This window comes from Astyanax mexicanus, unplaced genomic scaffold, assembly GCF_023375975.1.
Source record: "Astyanax mexicanus isolate ESR-SI-001 unplaced genomic scaffold, AstMex3_surface scaffold_39, whole genome shotgun sequence".
In the NCBI taxonomy this organism is placed as follows: Eukaryota; Metazoa; Chordata; class Actinopteri; order Characiformes; family Acestrorhamphidae; genus Astyanax; species Astyanax mexicanus.
The window spans coordinates 200,001-227,037 of NW_026040049.1; the positions used below are offsets into that span (position 1 = coordinate 200,001).

General features: G+C 45.1%; 2 protein-coding genes across 7 annotated transcripts in view; both read right to left on the minus strand.

The window, feature by feature from the left end:
• gstr (glutathione S-transferase rho) overlaps positions 1–4,768 on the minus strand; it is a 46,471-nt gene extending 41,703 nt beyond the window's left edge. The window contains exons 1-3 of one of the 2 annotated variants that reach the window (XM_049473559.1): positions 4,326–4,656; positions 3,543–3,608; positions 2,878–2,983 (exon numbers count right to left, since the gene is read on the minus strand). In XM_049473559.1, the coding sequence (XP_049329516.1) occupies positions 2,878–2,983; positions 3,543–3,608; positions 4,326–4,493 (340 nt within the window). In that variant the 5' untranslated portion in view covers positions 4,494–4,656. Of the gene's footprint in view, positions 1–2,877; positions 2,984–3,542; positions 3,609–4,325 lie in introns of both variants that reach the window. The other variant, XM_049473560.1, reaches the window with a different exon arrangement.
• A 3,668-nt stretch (positions 4,769–8,436) lies between these two features.
• The window catches only part of fhod3a (formin homology 2 domain containing 3a), a 53,034-nt gene continuing 34,433 nt past the window's right edge, over positions 8,437–27,037 (minus strand). For 2 of the 5 annotated variants that reach the window (XM_049473516.1, XM_049473520.1), the window contains exons 8-27: positions 26,847–26,941; positions 26,600–26,743; positions 26,004–26,224; positions 25,518–25,736; positions 25,054–25,104; positions 23,706–23,840; positions 23,549–23,599; positions 23,220–23,407; positions 20,127–20,456; positions 18,961–19,778; positions 18,655–18,813; positions 18,122–18,304; positions 17,895–18,014; positions 17,622–17,783; positions 15,636–15,826; positions 15,080–15,284; positions 14,127–14,150; positions 11,604–11,814; positions 11,345–11,503; positions 8,437–11,221 (exon numbers count right to left, since the gene is read on the minus strand). In XM_049473516.1, coding sequence (XP_049329473.1) covers positions 11,142–11,221; positions 11,345–11,503; positions 11,604–11,814; positions 14,127–14,150; positions 15,080–15,284; positions 15,636–15,826; positions 17,622–17,783; positions 17,895–18,014; positions 18,122–18,304; positions 18,655–18,813; positions 18,961–19,778; positions 20,127–20,456; positions 23,220–23,407; positions 23,549–23,599; positions 23,706–23,840; positions 25,054–25,104; positions 25,518–25,736; positions 26,004–26,224; positions 26,600–26,743; positions 26,847–26,941 — 3,746 coding nt within the window. In that variant the 3' untranslated portion in view covers positions 8,437–11,141. Of the gene's footprint in view, positions 11,222–11,344; positions 11,504–11,603; positions 11,815–14,126; positions 14,151–15,079; positions 15,285–15,635; positions 15,827–17,621; positions 17,784–17,894; positions 18,015–18,121; positions 18,305–18,654; positions 18,814–18,960; positions 19,782–20,126; positions 20,457–23,219; positions 23,408–23,548; positions 23,600–23,705; positions 23,841–25,053; positions 25,105–25,517; positions 25,737–26,003; positions 26,225–26,599; positions 26,744–26,846; positions 26,942–27,037 lie in introns of all 5 variants that reach the window. The other 3 variants (XM_049473518.1, XM_049473519.1, XM_049473517.1) reach the window with 3 other exon arrangements.

Below are 27,037 nucleotides of genomic sequence, written 5' to 3' on the forward strand. Positions count from 1 at the left end.
AGTGTGTGTGTGTATAGTGTGTGTATAGTGTGTGTGTGTGTGTGTGTGTATAGTGTGTGTGTGTATAGTGTGTGTATAGTGTGTGTGTGTGTGTGTGTGTGTGTATAGTGTGTGTGTATAGTGTGTGTGTGTGTATAGTGTGTGTGTGTATAGTGTGTGTGTATAGTGTGTGTGTGTGTATAGTGTGTGTGTATAGTGTGTGTGTGTATAGTGTGTGTATAGTGTGTGTGTGTGTGTGTGTGTGTATAGTGTGTGTGTATAGTGTGTGTGTAGTGTGTGTGTGTATAGTGTGTGTATAGTGTGTGTATAGTGTGTGTGTGTGTGTGTATAGTGTGTGTGTATAGTGTGTGTGTGTATAGTGTGTGTGTATAGTGTGTGTGTATAGTGTGTGTGTGTATAGTGTGTGTGTGTATAGTGTGTGTGTGTATAGTGTGTGTGTGTGTATAGTGTGTGTGTGTGTATAGTGTGTGTGTGTGTGTATAGTGAGTGTGTGTATAGTGTGTGTGTATAGTGTGTGTGTAGTGTGTGTGTAGTGTGTGTGTGTGTATAGTGTGTGTGTGTGTGTAGTGTGTGTGTGTGTGTGTATAGTGTGTGTGTGTGTGTGTATAGTGTGTGTATAGTGTGTGTGTGTGTATAGTGTGTGTGTATAGTGTGTGTGTGTGTGTATAGTGTGTGTGTATAGTGTGTGTATAGTGTGTGTGTGTATAGTGTGTGTGTATAGTGTGTGTGTGTGTGTGTGTGTGTATAGTGTGTGTGTGTGTGTGTAGTGTGTGTGTGTATAGTGTGTGTGTATAGTGTGTGTGTGTGTGTGTAGTGTGTGTGTGTGTGTATAGTGTGTGTGTGTGTGTGTGTGTAGTGTGTGTGTATAGTGTGTGTGTGTGTGTATAGTGTGTGTGTGTGTGTATAGTGTGTGTGTGTGTGTATAGTGTGTGTGTATGTAGTGTGTGTGTGTGTATAGTGTGTGTGTATAGTGTGTGTATAGTGTGTGTGTATGTAGTGTGTGTGTGTGTATAGTGTGTGTGTGTATAGTGTGTGTGTGTGTAGTGTGTCTGTGTATATAGTGTGTGTGTATAGTGTGTGTGTGTATAGTGTGTGTGTGTATAGTGTGTGTGTGTGTAGTGTGTGTGTATAGTGTGTGTATAGTGTGTGTGTATAGTGTGTGTGTAGTGTGTGTGTAGTGTGTCTGTGTATATAGTGTGTGTGTATAGTGTGTGTGTGTATAGTGTGTGTGTGTGTAGTGTGTGTGTAGTGTGTGTGTGTATAGTGTGTGTATAGTGTGTGTGTGTATAGTGTGTGTGTGTGTGTGTATATAGTGTGTGTATAGTGTGTGTGTATGTATAGTGTGTGTGTATAGTGTGTATAGTGTGTGTGTGTATAGTGTGTGTATAGTGTGTGTGTATAGTGTGTGTATAGTGTGTGTGTATAGTGTGTGTATAGTGTGTGTGTGTGTGTATAGTGTGTGTAGTGTGTGTGTGTATAGTGTGTGTATAGTGTGTGTGTGTATAGTGTGTGTGTGTGTGTGTGTGTGTATAGTGTGTGTGTGTGTATAGTGTGTGTGTGTGTGTGTGTGTGTGTGTATAGTGTGTGTGTATAGTGTGTGTGTGTATAGTGTGTGTATAGTGTGTGTGTGTGTATAGTGTGTGTGTGTATAGTGTGTGTGTGTGTGTGTGTGTGTATAGTGTGTGTATAGTGTGTGTGTAGTGTGTGTGTATAGTGTGTGTGTGTGTGTGTGTATAGTGTGTGTATAGTGTGTGTGTGTGTGTGTGTGTGTGTGTGTGTGTATAGTGTGTGTATAGTGTGTGTGTAGTGTAGTGTGTGTGTATAGTGTGTGTGTGTGTGTGTGTATAGTGTGTGTATAGTGTGTGTGTGTGTGTGTGTGTGTGTGTATAGTGTGTGTATAGTGTGTGTGTAGTGTAGTGTGTGTGTATAGTGTGTGTGTGTGTGTATAGTGTGTGTGTGTATAGTGTGTGTAGTGTGTGTGTGTGTGTATAGTGTGTGTATAGTGTGTGTATAGTGTGTGTGTGTGTGTGTGTGTGTATAGTGTGTGTGTGTATAGTGTGTGTAGTGTGTGTGTGTGTGTGTGTGTGTATAGTGTGTGTGTGTGTGTGTGTATAGTGTGTGTGTGTGTGTGTGTATAGTGTGTGTGTGTATAGTGTGTGTATAGTGTGTGTGTGTATAGTGTGTGTATAGTGTGTGTGTGTGTATAGTGTGTGTATAGTGTGTGTATAGTGTGTGTATAGTGTGTATGTGTGTGTATAGTGTGTGTGTATAGTGTGTGTGTGTATAGTGTGTGTGTATAGTGTGTGTGTATAGTGTGTGTGTATAGTGTGTGTGTGTAGTGTGTGTGTTTATAGTGTGTGTGTGTATAGTGTGTGTGTATAGTGTGTGTGTGTATAGTGTGTGTGTATAGTGTGTGTGTGTATAGTGTGTGTGTATAGTGTGTGTGTATAGTGTGTGTGTGTATAGTGTGTGTGTATAGTGTGTGTGTGTATAGTGTGTGTGTATAGTGTGTGTGTGTATAGTGTGTGTATAGTGTGTGTATAGTGTGTGTGTAGTGTGTGTGTGTATAGTGTGTGTATAGTGTGTGTATAGTGTGTGTGTGTATAGTGTGTGTATAGTGTGTGTGTGTATAGTGTGTGTATAGTGTGTGTGTGTATAGTGTGTGTGTGTGTATGTGTGTGTGTGTATAGTGTGTGTATAGTGTGTGTGTGTATAGTGTGTGTATAGTGTGTGTGTGTATAGTGTGTGTGTGTGTGTGTATAGTGTGTGTGTGTGTGTGTGTAGTGTGTGTGTGTGTAGTGTGTGTGTGTGTGTGTGTGTGTGTAGTGTGTGTGTGTGTGTGTGTAGTGTGTGTAGTGTGTGTGTGTGTAGTCTTACAGATCTTCTTCTGAAGAGCTTCTGCTTCTAACATCCTCTGCAGAACCAGAGCCTGCTGACTCTCACTGTCCGGCATCAGCTGAGTTCCCTGAGACTTAAACCGGTTCTAGATCAAGAGCGGAACACAGTTCTAGATCAGGATTGGGACACGGTCTGAAATGTTTATTAGGTTATTGGAGAACCGAGATAAACAGCAGCTCTTTAAGAATTTCAAATTGTAAATTGATGTTAAAGTAAAACATTTGGGGAATATTTTTAATACGCTGCAGTTCTTTTACACAATAAACAATAAAATTAGTTGTTCTGTAGATGCAGCTTATTCCTCCCTGTAATTCTATGGGACAAATTAAAATTCATTTCAATTCAATTCGTTTAAAATTCATTTAATGCTTTAATATTTTGACAGTAGAATAAACCACAGCTTTATATAAACCCAACTAAACAATTTAAATAAATAATAATAATAATAATAATAATAATAAACTGTGATTTAACATAAAATCAACAGAATCTGTGAAATAAGTTGTTGGTCACACTGTGCAGCTCTACATCCATCACCTCCTCCTCTCATTCTACCTGCAGACTGTAGCTCCGCCCCCTCAGCGTCTCTCACTTTACCTGATATTAATCTGAATAATGTAGTGAATTAGTGTGATGAAGTTCACCTGCAGGTAAAGACAGGCGGCGATGGATTCGTTCACCACCACGTCCCCGTGCTTAAACGTAGGAATCTAAAAAACAGGATTATAAACAAATTCATCATTAGATTAAACTGGATTAAAAACTGTGTGGGTCAGTAGTGTGTGGTCAGTAGTGTGTGGTCAGTAGTGTGTGGGTCAGTAGTGTGTGGGTCAGTAGTATGGGTCAGTAGTGTGTGGGTCAGTAGTGTGTGGTCAGTAGTGTGTGGGTCAGTAGTGTGTGGTAAGTAGTGTGTGGTCAGTAGTGTGTGGGTCAGTAGTGTGTGGGTCAGTAGTGTGTGGGTCAGTAGTGTGTGGTCAGTAGTGTGTGGGTCAGTAGTGTGTGGTCAGTAGTATGGGTCAGTAGTGTGTGGGTCAGTAGTGTGTGGGTCAGTAGTGTGTGGGTCAGTAGTATGGGTCAGTAGTGTGTGGTCAGTAGTGTGTGGGTCAGTAGTGTGTGGTCAGTAGTGTGTGGGTCAGTAGTGTGTGGTCAGTAGTATGGGTCAGTAGTGTGTGGGTCAGTAGTGTGTGGGTCAGTAGTGTGTGGGTCAGTAGTGTGTGGTCAGTAGTATGGGTCAGTAGTGTGTGGGTCAGTAGTGTGTGGTCAGTAGTATGGGTCAGTAGTGTGTGGGTCAGTAGTGTGTGGGTCAGTAGTGTGTGGTCAGTAGTATGGGTCAGTAGTGTGTGGGTCAGTAGTGTGTGGGTCAGTAGTGTGTGGGTCAGTAGTATGGGTCAGTAGTGTGTGGGTCAGTAGTATGGGTCAGTAGTTACCTGTCCTCTGGGGTTGATCTGCAGGACCTCCGGGTTCTTGTGCTCCTGTTTGTCGAAGGAGAGCAGTTTGTTTTTGTAGCCCTGCAGGTTTTTCTCCTCCAGCGCGATCATCACCCGCCAGCAGGGCGGAGAGCCGGAGGCCCAGAACAGCAGCATGTCCTCGGCCATGATCCCTCTGATCTCTCTGATCTGATCTCACTAATCTGATCTCTTTGAAATGATCTCGCTGATCTGATCTCGCTGATCTGATCTCCAGAAGAACCGGGAACTGATTTCCTCGCTGATCCTCAGCCTCTGATTATATGCGGAGTGAACAGCGCCTCCTGCTGGAGCTCAGATACCTCAGAAACACCAGCGCTCCTCCTCACAGTCCCATCAGAAACAGATCGATATCTCACCCCAGATCTGATCAATAACTCTGATCTTTATCATTATTAGTTTCTGTAGTTCCTTCAGGAACTGGACGTGTTTCTGTTCTAAGTTCTGGATTTAAAGTTCTAAAGTTCTGAGAGACTGAATGATGCTGAGTCATTCCCACAGTAATATTTAACCTTTCACCATTAATACACTGAATTACCGGCTCTTCAGAACAGCTGTGGCCAGACGTTCCTCCTGGATGTAAAGATCAGTAAAGAGCTTCAGTGATTACTGTCCTTTATTTAGGGTAAAATCAGTGATTAGGTGTAAAAATTCTTTGCACGGGTAATTCTATGCCCATATATATATTGTTTTATTATTTATTTATTGTTTATATATATATAAATTAAATTTCACTCCTTTTTCCCTTTAATAGCTTTTGGTTTTAAGACGTTTAGAACGTTCAGAACTGTAGAATAAATCATTTGAGTGGAGGTAGAGATATATGGAGTGAATTTTGTGCCAAAAGTTTTACACAAAAAAATAAAATCCGCAATCAAAATGTTTGGAATCAAAAGCAAAAATTGTATGTTACAAATTCAAAAGAGAAAAAATATAAAGCAAATATATGTTTTTAAATATACTTGGTTATTTTATTATCCTTTGCAGTTATTTGAAAATTATTTCAGTTTGGTCTTTGCTTTTATTTATGTGTTTTTGTGAATTTTCTGTGGATTTTTTGGATTTTTCTGTTAAAGACTTTTGCTTCTGGAATCTCTCTTTTGCTTCTGCTTCAGTTTTTTGCTTCTGAGTTTTGGCACAGTTTTCACGGGTGGGCGGGGCTTAGAAGAAGGGGTTCCCCTTGAATCTCCATTGGTCATCTAGTTCTGGACTGACGGGTTCCCTGAACCCTCCTCTGAGACTGACCACGCCCCCAAACACCCCGCCAGCTTCAAGCGTCCTTCCAAACACGGAGTGAACAGCAGCTTCCAGCAAACAGCAGCAGATACTTTTACAATTAAATATTATACAAACGTTATGTTCACAAGTCACATTAGCGAGAGTGCTAAATATTCATGCTGAAAGTAGGTAACTACCTAACTCACTAGCTCAATGACTAGATAACTCTTACTAGTTCACTAAGTAGGTAACTCACTAGTTCACTCACTAGGTAACTCACTAGCTCACTGAGTAGGTAACTCACTAGTTCACTGACTAGCTAACTCACTAGTTCACTGACTAGCTAACTCACTAGTTCACTGACTAGCTAACTCACTAGTTCACTGACTAGGTAACTCACTAGTTCACTGACTAGCTAACTCACTAGTTCTCTGACTAGCTAACTCACTAGTTCTCTGACTAGGTAACTCACTAGTTCACTGACTAGCTAACTCACTAGTTCTCTGACTAGGTAACTCACTAGTTCACTGACTAGCTAACTCACTAGTTCACTGACTAGGTAACTCACTAGTTCACTGACTAGCTAACTCACTAGTTCTCTGACTAGGTAACTCACTAGTTCTCTGACTAGGTAACTCACTAGTTCTCTGACTAGGTAACTCACTAGTTCACTGACTAGGTAACTCACTAGTTCTCTGACTAGGTAACTCACTAGTTCTCTGACTATGTAACTCACTAGTTCTCTGACTAGGTAACTCACTAGTTCTCTGACTAGGTAACTCACTAGTTCACTGAGTAGGTAACTCACTAGTTCACTGAGTAGGTAACTCACTAGTTCTCTGACTAGGTAACTCACTAGTTCACTGACTAGGTAACTCACTAGTTCTCTGACTAGGTAACTCACTAGTTCTCTGACTATGTAACTCACTAGTTCTCTGACTAGGTAACTCACTAGTTCTCTGACTAGGTAACTCACTAGTTCTCTGACTAGGTAACTCACTAGTTCACTGACTATGTAACTCACTAGTTCTCTGACTAGGTAACTCACTAGTTCTCTGACTAGGTAACTCACTAGTTCACTGACTATGTAACTCACTAGTTCTCTGACTAGGTAACTCACTAGTTCTCTGACTAGGTAACTCACTAGTTCACTGAGTAGGTAACTCACTAGTTCTCTGACTATGTAACTCACTAGTTCTCTGACTAGGTAGCATTCTAATTCATTAGCTCATTGAGTAGGTAAGTAGCTAACTCAGTAGCACACTTACTAGGTAACTCACTGGTTCACTGACTAGGTAACTCACTTGCTCACTGAGTAAGTAACCTGCTAACTCATTAGCTCACTGAGTAGGTAACTAACTCACTAGTTCACTGGCTAGATAACTCACTAGTTTGCTGGCTAGGTTGCTCACTAGCTCACTGAGTAGGTAATTAGCTAACTCACTAGCTCATTGACTAAGATAACTGACTAGTTCACTGATTAGGTAACTAGCTAACTCACTAGCTCATTGACTAGGTAACTATCATAATTTGCGCGTGAATATTTAGCACATCTCGCTAATGTGAGCTTTTAAATGGAGTGAAACAGAGAATAATATAACATTAAACATAACGTTTGTATAATATTTAATTGTAAAAGTATCTGCTGCTGTTGCTGTTTGCTGGAAGCTGCTGTTCACTCCGTTTTTGGAAGGACGCTTGAAGCTGGCGGGGTGTTTGGGGGCGTGGTCAGTCTCAGACGGTTCAGGGAACCCGCCAGTCCAGAACCAGCTGACCAATGGAGATTCAAGGGGAACCCCTTCTTCTAAGCCCCGCCCACCCGTGAAAACTGTGCCAAAACTCAGAAGCAAAAAACTGAAGCAGAAGCAAAAGAGGGATTCCAGAAGCAAAAGTCTTTAACAGAAAAATCCCCAAAAAATCCACAGAAAATTCACAAAAACACATAAATAAAAGCAAAGACCAAACTGAAATAATTTTCAAATAACTGCAAAGGATAATAAAATAACCAAGTATATTTAAAAACATATATTTGCTATATATTTTTTCTCTTTTGAATTTGTAACATATAATTTTTGCTTTTGATTCCTAACATTTTGATTGCGGATTTATTTTTTTTGTGTAAAACTTTTGGCACAAAATTCACTCCATAGAGATACTTCTGACCCATAAAAATAAAAGCTTGTGACTAAATCCTGCAGCTCTCTAGTGAAACATTAACCAGATCACTGTTTGCACTTTGGTGTAATCTTTCACCAGTTGATTGGCTTATCTCAGTTATAACTGCTTATCAAATCAGAATCACTGAACATCAGCATGATACAGCATTAATCTCAGCATTAAACTCAGCCTTCACCTCTATACCAACTGGACCTTCAGTTAATGATTCTATTTACAATCTATAAACACTGTAAATCTGATTATTAATCTGATCTGAAATGGTTTGATGTGATGATCACGGGTGAGACTGGATGATAAACATATTAATAAAGTTTCTCTGCTGTTTGAATGTAAAATATTGGAACATCTGAAGCTATTTGATCTTCGCCCTGTAGCTCGTGTTCCTCCCCCAGGTTATTATGGGATGTTTTAAACTGGTTTTAGATGAGAAACTCCTCAGAACTGGTAAAACCGTTGAGTTCAGAACAGTTTGGTTTACTAATTTTGATGTGGATTTTTTACAGATTCAGGTCGTTTCTCCGGAGCCGGCGCTGATCCGTGATTGGTCAGGTTGGGGCTGTAAAGCTGTTTTTTTGGTCGACAGTAAAGATCTGTTGGTTCTGCTGCAGGTTCTGGATCGAGGAGCTCAGCTGGTGAACACAGTGTGAAAATTGGTGTAAATGAAGAAACAGAGTGACCGAGTGTGAAAACACTTTTACTGCAGGATTCTTTACGTCCCAGAATGCAACACTGCAAACTGTTCAGCATCAAACATCCAAACACCAGAACTTCACCATGCACTTCTCCACCCACCGATCTACAGTTTCAGTTCAGTAAATAATAAACTTTTATTTCTAATCATTTCTACACAACAAAACACAGAATTTACACACTTTATACAAACACAATAAAACACAACAAAACTGAATTATTATATTTTATACTTTTCTCAGATGAAATTTATACCCCATTAGAATTTTAAACATTAGAATAATCATTAAAATATAGAAATCTTGCTTTTGTTCATTTACAAATAAAAATTCTCATTTTATCATAAATATTCTGAAAAACGATAAGGTGCTCAGGACCGTAGATCAGCCCCCCCCAGAGTGACATCACAATACACAAAAAACACAGCCTGACAGAACCCGGCTAGAACCCATTAGAGCTAGAAGCAGTTAGAGCTAGAACCAGGTAACACCTAGAACTGATTGGAGCTAGAACCCATTAGAGCTAGAACCGATTACAGCTAAAACCGATTAGAGCTAGAACCAATTACAGCTAGAACCGATTAGAGCTAGAACCGATTAGAGCTAGAACCAATTACAGCTAGAACTGATTAGAGCTAGAAACAGTTACAGCTAGAACCAGTTACAGCTAGAATTGAATAGAGCTAGAACCCATTAGAGCTAGAACCGATTAAAGTTAGAACCAGTTAGAGCTAGAACCAGTTAAAGCTAGAACTGATTAGAGCTAGAACCGATTAGAGCTAGTTCCGATTAAAGTTAGAACCAGTTAGAGCTAGAACCAGTTACAGCTAGAACCAGTTACAGCTAGAATTGAATAGAGCTAGAACCCATTAGAGCTAGAACCAATTAGAGCTAAAACCGATTAGAGCTAGTTCCGATTAAAGTTAGAACCAGTTACAGCTAGAACCAGTTACAGCTAGAATTGAATAGAGCTAGAACCGATTAGAGCTAGAACCGATTAGAGCTAAAACCGATTAAAGTTAGAACCAGTTAGAGCTAGAACCAGTTAAAGCTAGAACTGATTAGAGCTAGAACTGATTAGACTTAAAACCAGTTAGAGCTAGAACCATTTACAGCTAGAACCAGATACAGCTAGAACCAGTTACAGCTAGAACCAGATACAGCTAGAACCATTTACAGCTAGAACCAGATACAGCTAGAACCAGATACAGCTAGAACCAGTTACAGCTAGAACCGATTAGAGCTAGAACCAGTTACAGCTAGAACCATTTACAGCTAGAACCAGATACAGCTAGAACCAGATACAGCTAGAACCAGTTACAGCTAGAACCGATTAGAGCTAGAACAGTGCAGAATAAAGGCACTCTGATTTGATTGGTTAATACAGGAAGATGATGCTGTGAATAAAAACAGAATCAGGTTATTTAAACAGAACCGCGATTCTATTGGTTCTTAGGGTTCCGACAGTAACGTTCCATCACTAAACACTGATCTGCCAGTGAGGCACATGCTGGTTCTCCTGAGTATGAGAACGTAGTGACACAACGCTAGTGGGTGGAGCCTGTGCTTGTCAGTGACAGAGTGACCAATCAGTAACAGTGGTGATGACCTCACCTTCTAATTAGAATAAATCAGAGATAAATCCACATCCAGAAGATCCGCCCCAGATTTTCACTTTCTGGACCTGAATTTACTCTCTAAAAAGATCTACATCTCCACCTAAACCTCCACCTGCATCTCCACCTACATCTCCAACTAAATCTCCACCTACATCTCCAACTAAATCTCCACCTAGATCTCATCTTTGTCTGTAGCAACATCTCCACCTAAATCTCCAGAAACATCACCTACATCTCATTAATATCTCCATACATCCCCACCTAAACCTCTACCTACATCTCAGCTACATCTCCAGAGACATCTCTACCTACTCCTCCACCTACATCTCTTTATATCTTTCTTTCTGCTGGAGACTGAAAACGATTGTGTTTGATATGAAAAGATTCTTCATTCAGTTGTTCTGGTTACTTCAGAGCTGTTTCCTGTTTGAATAGTTAATTTATCAGGACACACCTGAGAGTCCAGTGTCTCTTTTCTATGTTCCAAATCTTTCTCTCTGTTTGGGTTCAGACTGGAGCTGAATCTTCTGAACTGTGTTTCAGATCCAGATGAAAATAAAAGCTGAAATGTTGATCTTTTGTCTCATATCAAACTTTTCATATCAAACACAAATATTTTCAGTCAGGCAGGAATAAATAGATCTCCCTCACAGTTCCATTACTTTTAGAGAGACTCTTTAAGAGAATTACTATAATAGTAATAAATAGAATAACATTACTACAGTTACAGGTTTAAATCAGATTTCTGATCATTAGCAGATCTAAACATGCTGCTGCTGCTGAAGCGCTGGATCATGGAACAGTGTGAGAACAGCTACACCTGCTGGTCATGAAGAACACCTGCACTGTAACAGGAGCTCCACCCAGATCTGAAGAAGCTAAAGCTGCTATTAAAGCAGCAGTGCTGAGAACACCTACACCATCACCTACTGAGAACACCTACACCATCAGTCTGGATCTGAACAGTACAGATCTGAGAACAGTCTGGATGTGAGGAGAATCCAGTTCGCTGTGGGGATTAAGGTGGAGCTGAAGGTGTGGGTGGAGAAGGTGGAGACGGGGGTGGTGGATCTTCACACCTGCATCTCTGAAGCCTCCAACCCCAGAGCCTGAGCTTCTTCTGGAGTCAATCCGTTATTCAGTGTCCTCCTCACTGAGAGAGAGAGAGAGATTCAGTATTATACGATCTATCTATCTGTCTTACTGTCTGTCTGTCTGTCTGTCTGTCTATCTGTCTGTCTGTGTTTGAGAACAGTAGCAGTCCCCGGTTACGTACGTGATTTGCGGTTTGCACGGGAGCGCCGGCGTTCACGTGGCTGTGTTCGGTCACGTGGACTCTGAGTGGCCGATCGCACAATTCGCTCCATGATCTCATCGGCTCCATCATCGGTCACTCCAGGAGCGTCCTCATTCGCTGCTGCCCAAGCAGTACGACCTGTGACATCACACACACACACACACATTTGGAATCATGGAATATTTGGGAATTGTTTAGAAGCAGGTCATGTGACCATAACTTCTGGTGAGTTCCTCACCTCTGCTCGGCCGTACTCGTGAACGTGTGCGTAACCCTGGTAACACACTGGTCTCAGTGCTGCCGCTCTGCAGGCTGTCCTTCAGTACCGCCTTCATGTGCTCGTGTTCAGCGGCGTCCTCCGCGTGACCCAGACCCTGCGTCTCACGCTGACCACCACTAGGGGCGCCGCCGACAGTGCTGCCACTGATTCCCCCGACCGTCTGACCCGTCTGTAAACACAGACAGATATAAACACACAGACACGCCCCCAGACACTTTATCAGAAACATCTCCCTTGTAGCGAGAGCCCTGTGCATGAGTCCTGTGCGAGAGCCCTGTGCATGAGTCCTGTGCGAGCACCCTGTGCGAGCACCCTGTGTTAGAGCCCCGTGCGAGAGTCCTGTCCGAGAGTCCTGTGCGAGAGCCCTGTGCGAGCACCCTGTGTTAGAGCCCCGTGCGAGAGTCCCGTGCGAGAGTCCTGTCCGAGAGTCCTGTGCGAGAGCCCTGTGCGAGCACCCTGTGTTAGAGCCCCGTGCGAGAGTCCCGTGCGAGAGTCCTGTGCGAGAGTCCTGTGCGAGAGTCCTGTGCGAGCACCCTGTGTTAGAGCCCCGTGCGAGAGTCCTGTGCGAGAGCCCTGTGCGAGAGTCCTGTGCGAGCACCCTGTGTTAGAGCCCCGTGCGAGAGTCCTGTGCGAGAGCCCTGTGCGAGAGCCCTGTGCGAGCACCCTGTGTTAGAGCCCCGTGCGAGAGTCCTGTGCGAGAGCCCTGTGCGAGCACCCTGTGTTAGAGCCCCGTGCGAGAGTCCTGTGCGAGAGCCCTGTGCGAGAGCCCTGTGCGAGCACCCTGTGTTAGAGCCCCGTGCGAGAGCCCTGTGCGAGCACCCTGTGTTAGAGCCCCGTGCGAGAGTCCTGTGCGAGAGCCCTGTGTTAGAGCCCCGTGCGAGAGCCCTGTGCGAGCACCCTGTGTTAGAGCCCCGTGCGAGAGCCCTGTGCGAGCACCCTGTGTTAGAGCCCCGTGCGAGAGTCCTGTGTGAGGGCCCCATGCAAGAGCCCTGTGCGAAAGTCCTGTGCGAGAGCCCTGTGCATGAGTTCAGCGGTAAACAGCGTTCAAAACAGTGGACGTAACTTTTTAATTTAACATGAACTCAAACTTCACCTAATCTGAGAGTCACAAACACTGAAAATCAGGTCAAATTGTTCTTTAAACAAGTAAACTATGGAGGACCAAAAATGACATAAGTATAAATAAATACACACAAATGTATAAATATATAAATGAATAAATAAATGAATGTTGAAATTAATAAATATATAAATAAATGCACATAGAAATTAATAAATAAATAAATAAATACATTTCTTATTTATAAATTTATTAATTCATTTATATGTGCATTTATTTATTTCAAGATTATTTTATTTATACTTATGTAATTTTTGGTCCTCCATAGTAAACACGCCTGCTTTAGTTTTTCACACTGCTGACCTGCCTGCAGTTACAGCGTCCGCTCACAACTCCTCCCTCCTTCTGATCTATAAATCATGCAGAGTACGTGCTGGATAGAGTCTGACTCGCTACAACCTCACCAAACACTATAGCTTTCACTGCCTCCGTTTCAACAAGATACTGATCACATCTGGGTAGATCACCTCTGGGAAGTGTTTTAAATCAGAGGAAAAAAACTTCCCTCTTAAATCCTTATCAAAGGGATCAGGAGAAGAGGTTTGATCACTTTTTACTAATTTCTGATCGTATATTTGCTCTGTTTTCGGGAGATTTGTGAAATATGCGCTCTCATTTTGACAGCTGTATAGTTGAAAATAGCACCACCAGTTTTTCCAGTTTTCATCTTTGCTAGTGTTTGGCCGTGCACTGTTGCACTGCTGACCCACTGCTGACCCTGCTTGTGTTTTTGGTAAATAGGTGGAGCTAAACTGTTTGAGGCAGAGTGGGCGGGGCTTAACTTTGTACACAGTCATGCGGAGGGTGAGGCGTTAGTAAACACTCCAAACCCAGATCAGTGTTACACACACACACACACACACACACACACACACACACACACACACACACTCACACACACTCACTATACACACACACACACACACACACACACACACACACACTCATTCACACACACAAACACACACACACTCATTCACACACACAAACACACACACACTCATTCACACACACAAACACACACACACTCATTCACACACACACTCATTCACACACACACACACACACACACACACTCATTCACACACACACACACACACACTCATTCACACACACAAACACACACACACTCATTCACACACACAAACACACACACACTCATTCACACACACACTCATTCACACACACACACACACACACACACTCATTCACACACACAAACACACACACACTCATTCACACACACAAACACACACACACTCATTCACACACACAAACACACACACACACAAACACACACACACAAACACACTCACTCATTCACACACACACACACACAAACACACTCACACACAGTGTACCTCAGGTTCTTCTTCATCATCAGTCTAGAGGGGAGAGACGGGAGATAAGAGGTTAAAGGTCAGCCTGTCTGTCTGTGGTTCTGCTTTCTGTTAATGAATAGATGATCCTGCAGCACCACCCTGTGGCAGATTCAGGAAGTGTCTGCTGCTGAACCTCATATCTCCAAAACTGGAAAAGAAATAAAGACTTCTTTTCCCACATTTAGACTCTGCTCATATCAAGACTGTCCTCAAGTCATTTTGGAGCATTTCTATTGGTCCATTCATCTCCAGGTTTTGCTACAGTGGGGTTTGACACCTGAGACGTAAATCCGTCCTTTTCTTTTGCATGTCTCAGGCCTGTAAGTGAAGTATAAAGAGTTCCAGCAGCTATTAGAGTTCCTGAGTGGTCGGTAGGTTGAAGGTTAAGGGTACAGTAACTGTAACTTGCTGTTTGTTGGAGAAACACGGAGAGAAAGAGTGTGCTGAGTGACATAACAGTATAGTCTCAACTTTAGTGCCAGCACTGTCGGCAGACGCCTGCACAACGCAGAACTACATGCACACCAACGCTCTTAACACCACACCAACCTAGACAAACACTGCAGTCATGGAGTGACTCAGACTGACAATGGGTCATCTTCACTTATGAGTCAACTTTAGTCAAGATAGGCAAAGGTTTGTTGTCAACACTCCTATACCCCTACCGCACAATCTGCATAAACTGTGTCTAGAGAATATTAAAGTTATTATGTGATGGATTATCACAGGAGGAACATTAGGAACCTCTACGACTCTATGCTAAGACTTCTGGCATGTTGCAGCGTTACACATGATTTACACACGACTTACACACGTGTTACTCTCTCATTCTGTATGTGTAGATCAATAAATATCAGAAAAAAGGGAACTGTCCTTCAGCTGTGTGTGTGTATATTTGTTAGGTGTGTATGTATTTGTTTTCCACTGCTCACCGGTGCGGTGACGTCTATGATCATCTTGCCGCGGGTCTTGTTGCGTTCCCGGTGGTCCGCTCGTTTCTGTTTCTGCTGGAGGATCCGTTCTCTGGTGGTCCGATACTCCAGAGCGAATTCACTCAGGATCTTACTGAAGCGCTGAACACTGATCTCCCGCACGCCGTACGCCGGCTGACCCAGGAACAGCAAGAACGAGTGGAACCTGCCGTGAGAACAATATCATCATCATTACATCATCATTACATCATCATTAACTCATCATTACATCATTGTAGGAACAGATCTAAGAGTCGTTAATCTACTGGGGAAGCTTTGGAATCTGGGCTATATCCAGTTTAAGGGTGGGGGGCTCACAAATAATGATAATAATAATAACGGTGATGATGGCGGTGATGGTGACGGTGATGATGGCGGTGATGATGGCGGTGATGATGGCGGTGATGATGGCGGTGATGATGGCGGTGATGGTGATGTGATGATGACGGTGATGATGACGGTGATGGTGACGGTGATGGTGACGGTGACGATGACGGTAATGATGACGGTGTGTTACCTGTTGATGATGCGTCTGTGCACTATCTTCAGGATGATGATCCTCTCGGCGCAGTCCTTCAGGAAGTCGCTCATCCTCTGCTTCAGAACCGGCTTCATCTCGTGCTTCGCAATGAGCTTCAGGTTTTCCCAAGATGCTTTGCAGCGCCGCTCCATCAGGGTCAGGTTCTCCTGCAGCTGGTCAAAATCCACCTACACACACACATATACACAGGATCATCCCTCAGACCCTGAAGAAGCTCTGCTGGTTTCAGAAGATGATGATGGACAGTTACAGTTTATCTTCAGAGGATCTTTACTGTCCTCTCATCTTCATAATGCAGCATTTAGGATTTAGATTCAGAACCCTGAAGCTGTTCTAAAAGCCCAAAACAGACCAGATCCTTTATACCTGATGAATGAAGGTAAAAGCCAGATCCAGACCTCCAGGTTCCAGTACGGCTCGGCTCCACCCACTTTCCCTCACAGACATCCTGACTCTTTACCGAGGAGCTGGAACCAATGTCTAAACTGTTACTTACCAATCCACAGAGCTCCTAAATGAACACTGATCTGAGTCAGGACCCGATGCTGGACTTGAATTCAGACCTGAGTCTAGAGCTGGGTCTCGAGGAACCCAAAGCTGAACCCGACCGCCAGAACCTGATCTGTACTAAACTCTGAGTCTAACCAGGCTCCAGCTGAAGATCATCACTATCAGGAGCTCCTAGTTCAGCATTGATTACATTTAACCTTAAACTTAGTCTTAGTCCTGATATTAGGAGAATCTTCTGACTGTAGCGCTCGACAGTATCTGAGATCAGCTTCAGTTTATCCTCAGATATTCACAGACAGACGTTTTAGTGACGTCTACATTCAGCTGCTGTAAATTAAACCCACTGCTGACACAAATGTGCAACTGTACACACAAAGTCTAGTCCTTGTAGAAGGGAAGTATACCGTGTGTGTGTGTATAACGTGTGTGTGTGTATGGTGTGTGTGTGTGTGTGTGTGTGTGTATAGTGTGTGTATGGTGTGTGTATGGTGTGTATGGTGTGTATGGTGTGTATGGTGTGTATGGTGTGTATAGTGTGTGTGTATGGTGTGTGTATGGTGTGTGTGTGTGTGTGTGTATAGTGTGTGTATGGTGTGTGTATGGTGTGTGTGTGTGTGTGTGTGTGTATAGTGTGTGTATGGTGTGTGTGTGTGTGTGTGTATGGTGTGTGTATGGTGTGTGTATGGTGTGTGTGTGTGTATGGTGTGTATAGTGTGTGTGTATGGTGTGTGTGTGTGTGTGTGTATGGTGTGTGTATGGTGTGTGTATGTGTGTGTATAGTGTGTGTATGGTGTGTGTGTGGTGTGTGTGTGTGTATGGTGTGTATAGTGTGTGTGTATGGTGTGTGTGTGTGTGTGTGTATGGTGTGTGTATGGTGTGTGTATGTGTGTGTATAGTGTGTGTATGGTGTGTGTGTATAGTGTGTGTGTGTATAGTGTGTGTGTGTGTATGGTGTGTGTGTATGGTGTGTGTGTATAGTGTGTGTGTGTGTGTGTGTGTGTGTGTATAGTGTGTGTATGGTGTGTGTGTGTGTGTGTGTGTATAGTGTGTGTGTGTATAGTGTGTGTGTATGGTGTGTGTGTGTGTATGGTGTGTGTATGGTGTGTGTGTATAGTGTGTGTGTATGGTGTGTGTGTGTGTGTGTGTGTATAGTGTGTGTGTGTATAGTGTGTGTGTATGGTGTGTGTGTGTGTGTATGGTGTGTGTATGGTGTGTGTGTATAGTGTGTGTATGGTGTGTGTATGGTGTGTGTGTATGGTGTGTGTGTGTGTGTGTGTGTATAGTGTGTGTGTGTGTGTATGGTGTGTGTGTGTGTGTATAGTGTGTGTGTGTGTATGGTGTGTGTATGGTGTGTGTATGGTGTGTGTGTGTGTGTGTGTGTATGGTGTGTATGGTGTGTGTGTGTGTGTGTGTGTGTGTGTGTGTGTATGGTGTGTGTGTGTGTGTTCTCACTTTAGCAGAGCGTGTTACGGCTCCTATCTCGGAGTAGAGGTCGGAGGTCTGGGGGAAGTTCTCCAGCACGGTGGAGCAGGCGTGATGCAGCAGTGACTGTTTATGAACCGTATCCTTCACCTCCGGAACCTTCTCCAGGTAATTCAGATCAAAGCCTTTAGCCTGTTACACACACACACACACACACACACACACAAGGGTAGGTGTTAGAGAAGGTGACCCTTGCGGGAGGTCAGGGTTCAGCAGGAGACTCGGTCTGGGAGCGACGCTCACGTTTGATCCGTTGAGGAAGTTGCCGATAGCGAGCAGCGCTGCGAGGATGTAGCGGAGCGTCTTATTCTTCTCCAGCTGCTCCATGCCCTCCTTCAGGTCCTGTAGCGGCTCTGCCACCTCCTGACAAACAGGACAGAACATTCATCAATTACCTTCCAGTTTCTCTGTGGTTCTCTAGAAAGTTCTCAGAGGAATATCTAGAGCACGCTGATGTTCTGGATCTGTACCTTCTCAGTGGCCTCGTAATCCAGTTTAAAGGCCCAGAGCTGCAGACGGGCTGACAGCTCACTGATGGAGGAGAGCGTGAGGAGGAACTGCTCAGCACTGCCCAGAGGAACGTCCGGATTGGCCAACTGAGCTTCCTGAATCCTCTGCTTCTCCTCCTCTGTAGGAATCATCGTTAGAATTTTCTACAGGAGAGAGAGAGAGAGAGGGAGAGGGAGGGAGGGAGAGAGAGAGAGAGAGAGAGGGGAGAGTGAGAGAGAGAGAGAGAGAGAGAGGGAGAGAGAAAGGGAGGGAGAGAGAGATAGAGAGAGAGAGGGGGAGAGAGGGAGGGAGAGAGAGAGGGAGGGAGAGAGAGAGGGAGTTGAAAGCATTTTTATTTTACAAAAAAACTCATAACTCATCACCTAAGTGTTCAGGTCTATGTTACCTTCTGTCTCTCTCCCTCATGTTAAGTCAGCGTGTGTGTGAGCGTGTGTGTGTGTGTGTGTGTGTGTGTGTGTGAGTAATAAAGTAGAAGGTGGAGTCTGGTCTTTACCTCGATGCCCTCCTTGTTGAGCGCGTACTCGTCGAAGTTGAGGATGGCGGATTTGATGGTGCGCGGTGGTGGGAGGACGGTCAGGCCGATGTTGATGGCGTTGCTGCGTTTAGAGTCCAGAACGATGATCTCCTGTCTCTTTCCGTCCGACGCCGTTTTCTGCCAAAAAACAAAATCATCATAAACACATCCAGAACCACCACAACCCAATCCAACACCTCCACAGCCCACAGAACCTCAGACATTCTCACAACCAGCACTGCTCAGTGGAGGTGTTGTGTTCAGTGGTGATACCGGTTCTGTCACCTTGGTTACGGGTATCTCCTTAGACTTGCTTTCGAACAGGTGTTCCAGTTTGGACGTGTCCAGTTTGACGGTTTCCAGTTTGGACCAGAGGGACATGTGTCCCCTTTTGTGTCCGAGGAACTGGTACTCGGCCGGCCGGACCTCGCTCCAGAACAGACGGATCGTCTTCTTCTTCTTCTGGAAGAGCGGCGGCTCCGGTCGGCCCAGCTGAGGTGAGGGGGGCGTGGGGACGGAGAAACAGGGTGGAGGGGGCGGAGCCCTGACCCCGGGGACCAGTGGGGGAGGGGGAGGGGGCAGGTTAAATGGGCAGGGAGGGGGAGGAGGGGGCGGAGGCAGATTTGAACTTCCCATTAAGTCTCCAGAGTCCAGGACGTCCTGATCGTCCTCGTCCACTAAGTCGGTGAAGTCGATGTCGCCGATGCGGAGCTCGCGAGGACTCGCCATCAGCTGGTCCCAGATGTGGTCCGACTCTTTCTTAGGAGGGGGCGGAGCCTGTGGAATCGGCTGCTGCTGCTTCTCGGGACCTTCTTGCGCTCCCATTGGCGGAGAGCTCAGGCCTTTGACGAGGTCGCCAAAACGCTCTGCGAAAGCTCGAACAGTCCCTCCCTCTGTCTTCTTCTCTCCATTTTCTTCTCCTTCAGGCTCCTCCCCTTCTTCTCCACCTTCCTCTTTCTCTTTCTCGGTCTCCACCTCCGCCTCCTCCTCCTCATCCTGAGAGTTCTGTTTACCCTGAGAGTACAGCATATCCAGCATGAAGCGCTTACTGTTCAGGATCTCGCTGCACTGCTCACTAGAGCCGCCCTCCTGGCCGCTCTGACCTGCTGAAACCAGAACAAGGCATTTAGTAGGGAGACACTGCCACAATGTGGAGGACCAGTTATTTACACTGAATGGGACTGAGTTCATTATTAGAAGGGTAATTAATGCAATTGGAGAAGAAAATAATTATTTATTAGTTTTAATTTTCCCTCAGAACAGATCAGCTGACTGATGAGCTCCGAGTTACCAATACTCAGTTTACTGTAATTACTATAATTATTAACCTTACTGTAATTAACATTACTGAAGTCAGTATTACTGTAATTAACTCAGTAAGAGTAATTAACTCGGTAATGGTGATTAAAGTAACAGTAATTAATGTAACGGTAATTAGCGGTTCTGATCACCTGTCTCTGCTCCGGTTCCGGGGGTTCTCTCCTCTCTCTCCAGAGTGCTGCTGGAGGAGGAGATGCTGGAGGCGGAGCAGTTGTCTTTCTCGTTCACTTCTTCATTCTGTCGTTCTTTATCACTCAGTATCCCACTGTCCTCCACCTCTGCATCTACAGTTTCCTGCTCAGGCTCTTCCTCTTCCTCCACTGGCTCCTCCCCTTCTTCTGTGCCAGCTTCGTCTTTTTCTACACTGACTCCTCCCTCCTCCTCCTCCTCCTGTTCTGCTTCTTCCTCTTCTGTGGGTTCTTCCTTTTGCGCTGGTTCTGGACTGGCTCGGGATTCCGGTTCTAGATCAACAGAATTCAAAACTGACAATATTAAATAATAATTTTAGGAGTCACTACTAGAACCTTTAGAATAAGTCAAATTATTAAAACTTTAACAATCTGGACTAAAGTTCCCAGCTAAACCTCATGGAGGAAGAAAAACCTTTATAATGTTTTCTATGGTGGGATGGAGACCTTAGGAGGAGTAAAGTTAAGGTTATAGTTTAAGAAATCTGTAGCAGCTGTTAAACATGGTGGTGGGAGATTCAGTGGCAGATACAGACTATTTAAAGGGCAAGAAAATACAAAGGGAACCAACTGCACTTAATTTGTGCATCAATGACAACAATTTACTCCATCAGATACAGTTTCTTATTGTTAAGCAGCTACTGAGCACTTCATCAGGTTTTTTCACCTGTTGGAGAATCTTTTTTAGTTCCACATCATGCCGCATGTCCTCTACTGGGAAAAGCTCATCTCGTTAAGATTTTCTAATTTGCTAGTATTTCCCATGCCCTTAGACTGGAATGAGAAGGAAAAGGGGGCGTGAACTCGGAGTTCCGGGCAGCTTCGCTGGAAAAGCCTGAAGCCCCAAAAGTTTAATTAGAAGTTCGACTATGGCAAGAAGATTTGTGAGGAGGTCTGTGGCTGAGGAAGGCTTGGGACCTATAGTGTTTGAGTATTTGCGATGTGAGTTTGGAGTAGTCCTTGAGCGAGCCGGAGGCTGCACTGATTTGAGCTGGTGAATTTTCTGTGTATGATTTGAGGGTAAGTGTTAATTACATTACATTTAATCTAGGATTACATTACAATTAATCTAGGATGGTGAGATCCGCCAGAAGGACTGATGTAGGGATGATGGGGGAAGGATGGGATAATGGAGGACGGGTAGGGAGGATGGATGGACTGATGTAGGAATTGAGGGAAAGAAAGAACCAGGAGGATCGCCCAGGAGGCGTGGCCACGCTCGAGTACCGCCCAAAGAGGCTGCAGGGAGGCGGAGCCCCCGCTGGGAACGCGGATAGGTGGAAAAACGGCAGTTGGAGGCAGCAACAGGGAAACAGAGACGCCAAGGAACCTAGGCGCTGTCTGCAAACCGGAGATCCAGAACCAATACAACGAGCCGCCGGAGGGGGACTGGCAGCAATGGTCAGAAGACTAGCAATGATGAGAGGAGGGCACGCGGGGGGGTGGCGGGCAGGAAGGAGCCAGAGCGGCGATAAGAAAGAGAGAAGCCACTAAAGTGCGGAGAAGACCAGCTGTTTCACCGTGTGGCACGGGGCCACAGGACCCTCCAGCGAATCGTGAGAGCAGCTGAGAAGATTGTTGGCACCTCTCTCCCCTCCCTTCAGGACTTGTACAGCTCCCGCCTCACACGGAAAGCCCTCCGTCTGGCAGGAGATCCCTCCCACCCACTACACAGCTTCTTCAGCCTGCTGCCATCAGGGAGGAGACTGAGGAGTACTGAGGAGGACCAGCAGACTGCGAGACAGCCCCATCCATCAGGCTGTGAGGATGCTGAACTCTCTTCCTGCTCTACCCCCCATCCCAATCCTGCCCCCAGCACACACTCACTCAGCATCCTGACTCCCCATGCCAATCCTGCCCCAGCACACACTCACTCAGCATCCTGACCCCCCCATCCCAATCCTGCCCCCAGCACACACTCACTCAGCATCCTTACCCCCCCCCCACCCCCCACCAATACAGTACTGAAACTCTGCACTACAATGCACAAAGTACTGGTCCCTTCCAACGGACTTGCACTACACACCCAACACCTGCACTACTGATATACTTGCACTGTCATACACACTTTCATTCCCCAAAAACTGTGAACTTTAAGTACTTTACACACCCATTCACTTTACCAGCCTTAAGCTATATACCATATTTGTACTACCGTTATATGGGTTCTATTTATACTGTCATTCCATCTCAATCACCATCAATATTGCACTATTGTCTTACGTATGTTTATTGTGTCTTGTTGTTTTGTACATATAGTGTCTCCCAGTCTTTTAGATTATATATCTTATTTCTTTTTACTTATATTTATATATCTATTTCTCCCCCACACTACTGCACCTTGTTTTTGTCTCATGTATGTCTATTTGTGTCCCTGCTGTATTGTACACATAGTGTCTCCCATTCTGCTTTATTATATCTATTATCTGTACTTGCTGTAAAATTGGGACGGAGAGTAACGTAATTTCAATTCTCTGTATGTCCTGTACATATGCAGTATTGACAATAAAACTACTTGACTTGACTTGAAGACGTGAGGAGGCCATGCGGGAGCAGTTAAACCGGGAGAGGAGACCCAACAGTCGGGATAAAACACACCACAACCTGGAAAGTCACCCAGGAACAGTGACGGTGGAGGAGCTAAGGTGGAGAAGAACAGCCGGTCATAAGAGACACAGGTGGAGGACCATCGGGGAACAGGTAAGGGCTGGGAGTTTGTTCCACACGGAGGAAGAGAGGAAGTGAGGGTTTATATGGGGCGGAGAGTGGAAGGAGTAAGGGCGTGGATCAATCTCCCAAAATTAAATTATACTCATTACTCCACTTAAAGAGTAATTCGACAAAACATTATAAAATTATTAATAATCAGAGGAAACTTCATCTTATTTGAGTAAGTTGGAGACTTCGATCACTATTTCACTACAGGAAGTGCAGCCCGTAGAACACTTTAGTTCACCAGTGGAACCTCATGCTTAAGGAAGTGTCACACTGCGCTCAGACCTCTTAAACTAAACACACACTGAAGCTAAAGCTCACCTGGCTCACAGGACAGGTGTGATGATGTAATGACCGAGTCCTGATCATCCTGTGATGTCACTGAGGTGGGTGTGTCACTGCGGGATGACTGACAGGTGTCAGGTGGGCTCAGAGTAATTCCTTGAGCAGCCAATCGAGCCCTTTCTCTCTCAAACTCCTCCCCCGCCAAGCGCTCCACCATCCTATACCTGAGAGAGAGAGAGAGAGAGACATAGAGAGAGAGAGAGACAAAGAGAGAGAGAGACAGAGAGAAAGAGAGAGAGACAGAGAGAGAGATGTTAAGAAGAGCTTAAATTGTTTATTAGCTGATTAAGGGTGACAGAACTGACCTCTCCTCTCGCGCCTGCCGAGCCTCCTCCATGTGGCCAACATACTCTCGACTAGAGCGAGAGAGAGAGAGAGAGTGATTATTATAGATTATATTATTAAATCAGTTTCAGTTACAGTTTAATAAAAACTGTGAGATTTTGGTGATAAATGTAGAACCTGTGTCGGTTCCGTTCCTCTCGCTCAATCCTCTGCAGTCGCTCCTCTCGCTCAACCTTGCGCCTCTCGCGCTCCGCCGCCAACGACTCCTGATGCTGACGATACGACGACGAGAGGAGACCACCTAAAGGCGGCCTGAGAGACAGACACTGTTAAAGCACTGACCTGTAACACTCCCCACTGTTACACCACTGACTCGTAACACTCCCCACTGTTACACCACTGACCCCTAACACTCCCCACTGTTACACCACTGACCTGTAACACTCCGCACTGTTACACCACTGACTCGTAACACTCCCCACTGTTACACCACTGACCCCTAACACTCCCCACTGTTACACCACTGACCCGTAACACTCCGCACTGTTACACCACTGACCCCTAACACTCCACACAGTTACACCACTGACCCATAACACTCCACACAGTTACACCACTGACCCATAACACTTGCCACTGTTACACCACTGACCCGTAACACTCCCCACTGTTACACCACTGACCCCTAACACTCGCACCTGATACACCACTGACCCGTAACACTCCCCACTGTTACACCACTGACCCCTAACACTCCCCACTGTTACACCACTGACCCGTTACACTCCCCACTGTTACACCACTGACCCATAACACTCCACACTGTAACACCACTGACCCCTAACACTCCCCACTGTTACACCACTGACCTGTAACACTCCCCACTGTTACACCACTGACTCGTAACACTCCCCACTTTTACACCACTGACCCGTAACACTCCCCACTGTTACACCACTGACCCGTAACACTCCACACTAACACCACTGACCCCTAACACTCCCCACTGTTACACCACTGACCTGTAACACTCCCCACTGTTACACCACTGACTCGTAACACTCCCCACTGTTACACCACTGACCCGTAACACTCCACACTGTAACACCACTGACCCCTAACACTCCCCACTGTTACACCACTGACCTGTAACACTCCCCACTGTTACACCACTGACTCGTAACACTCCCCACTTTTACACCACTGACTCGTAACACTCCCCACTGTTGAACCACTGACCCCTAACACTCCCCACTGTTACACCACTGACCCGTTACACTCCCCACTGTTACACCACTGACCCGTTACACTCCCCACTGTTACACCACTGACCCGTTACACTCCCCACTGTTACACCACTGACCCATAACACTCCCCACTGTTACACCACTGACCTGTAACACTCCCCACTGTTACACCACTGACTCATAACACTCCCCACTTTTACACCACTGACCCCTAACACTCCACACTGTTACACCACTGACCCCTAACACTCCACACTGTTACACCACGGATTTGTTACCTGTCATTCTGTGATCTGGTGGAAGGGGTCGAAAGAGCAGCAGAGAACGACCTGAACCAGAAACAATTACTTTAGTATCAGTTACAAAACTTATATACTCTTACACACACACTCTCACACACAACACACTCACATGTATACACAGACACACTTTCAGTAAATTAATTTTAGTGAAATTTGTGAAAGTGATTTTAGTGAAATTTGTGAAAGTGATTTTTGTGAAAGTTATTTCTGTGAAATTTGTGAAAGAGATTTCAGCAAAATTTTGAAAGTGATATTAATGAAAATTTTAAAAGTGATTTTATTGTAATTGTTAAAAGTTGTGTTGGTGGGGTTTGCCGGGAGTGGGCGGGGTTTGGTTGAGGTGGGAGGAGTGGTCAGATCTGCTGGTGAAGGAGCTGCATTGTGAATCCGGTTTGCTGCACTGCATTGTGGGAGTTGTAGTTCCTGCTGCAGGCGTGTACCTGCCGGCGCTCCTGCGATTAGGCTCCTCCTCTTCCTGCAGGTCGTAGGAGAACAGGTGGAAGGGGGAGTGTGGGAGGTACGGGAGGCGCTGGAGGGGGCGGGACGGCGAGACGGCGGAACAGGGCGGGACGCTGACGCAGGACTTACGGCTGGTTAGCAGAGACGCTAACAGAGACGGCTGCTCAACAGCGCCTCCAGTGGACACCTCCTCTCTGGCACTGTTAGCCACATTAGCATAGTTTATTTTTTTTAATGGCTGTTAATTACAGATAATTAATTAAACAATAATCTATAGTTTAAAAGCCAGATAACGAGCTAGCCTAGCCTAGCCTAGCCTAGCACAGCCTTGTAGGGTGTGTGTGTGTATAGGGTGTGTGTGTGTGTGTGTGTGTATATGTGTGTATGTGTGTATAGTGTGTCTGAGTGTGTGTATATTGTGTGTATATTGTGTGTAGTGTGTGTATGTGTGTGTGAGAGTGTGTTACCTGTCATTAACATCCTGATTAAATGGCTGGTGGTTTGCACGTTGAAGGGAGGCGGGGCTTAAAGGCGTATCACTGCTTGTTCTGCTTAATGAATGCCTACGACTGCGGCGTCTCTCTAAGCCCCGCCCCTCTATCACACCAGCACTGGACCTGCGGCGCTCCCGCCCACCAGTGGGAGGAGCTCGACCATCATCGTCACCGTCCTCGTGACAAAGAGTCGCCTGGAGAGAGTTCACACTGATCAGTGAACAGTACCCAAGGCTAATACACCAGTTAGCACTGGAGCTACGAGGCTAACGTACCGTATACACATTTCTGTAAAGTTTTACAGTAAAATATATAAGAAAATATGTGAGTGTGTTCTACTTTTTAGAAGACACTAAAGCTAATAGGCAACAGTGAAATATAACAGTGAAGTATATGCTAAAATATATGGTGAAATAGACCGGTAAATCCAGGTCCATAAAATTAAACCAGTCCCAGAATCCTGGTCTGATTGGCTGGACGGTTTCAGCAGACTCCGGCTCTCAGAACCACATCCTGGGTTTTACTGTCTGGACCTGGATTTCCCTCAGGAGGTCTGCAGTGACGTTCACCTCGTAGATGTTGAGCTGCTCCAGCAGGTCCAGGTCGGTTCCCTTGCGGCCGATGTATCTGCGGGTCACGTCCTGCATGCCCTGCTCCTCCAGGACGTCCACCAGGTCATAGAAAGAGTCCTGGTCCGGCAGAGCCGCTAACGTCTGCAGGACAGAGGAACCGTTTCTCCACAGGTGATCTCAGGAATGTATTAGCACCAGATAAGGTGGTCAGGTAGCATTTAGCATTAGCACTTAGAGTGTGTACCTTATTAATGAGGGACATGGTGTACACCAGCAGTTCTGTATCCACTCCATCTTTTTCACTCAGAATCTCCATCGCATTGGACCACTGTCTCCGCCCTAACACCACAGATCATAATATATTGTATTTTATTGTATTGTATTTTTATTGATTTTATTATTGATCACAGGGGACTACATTTTTGTTTTGGTGTG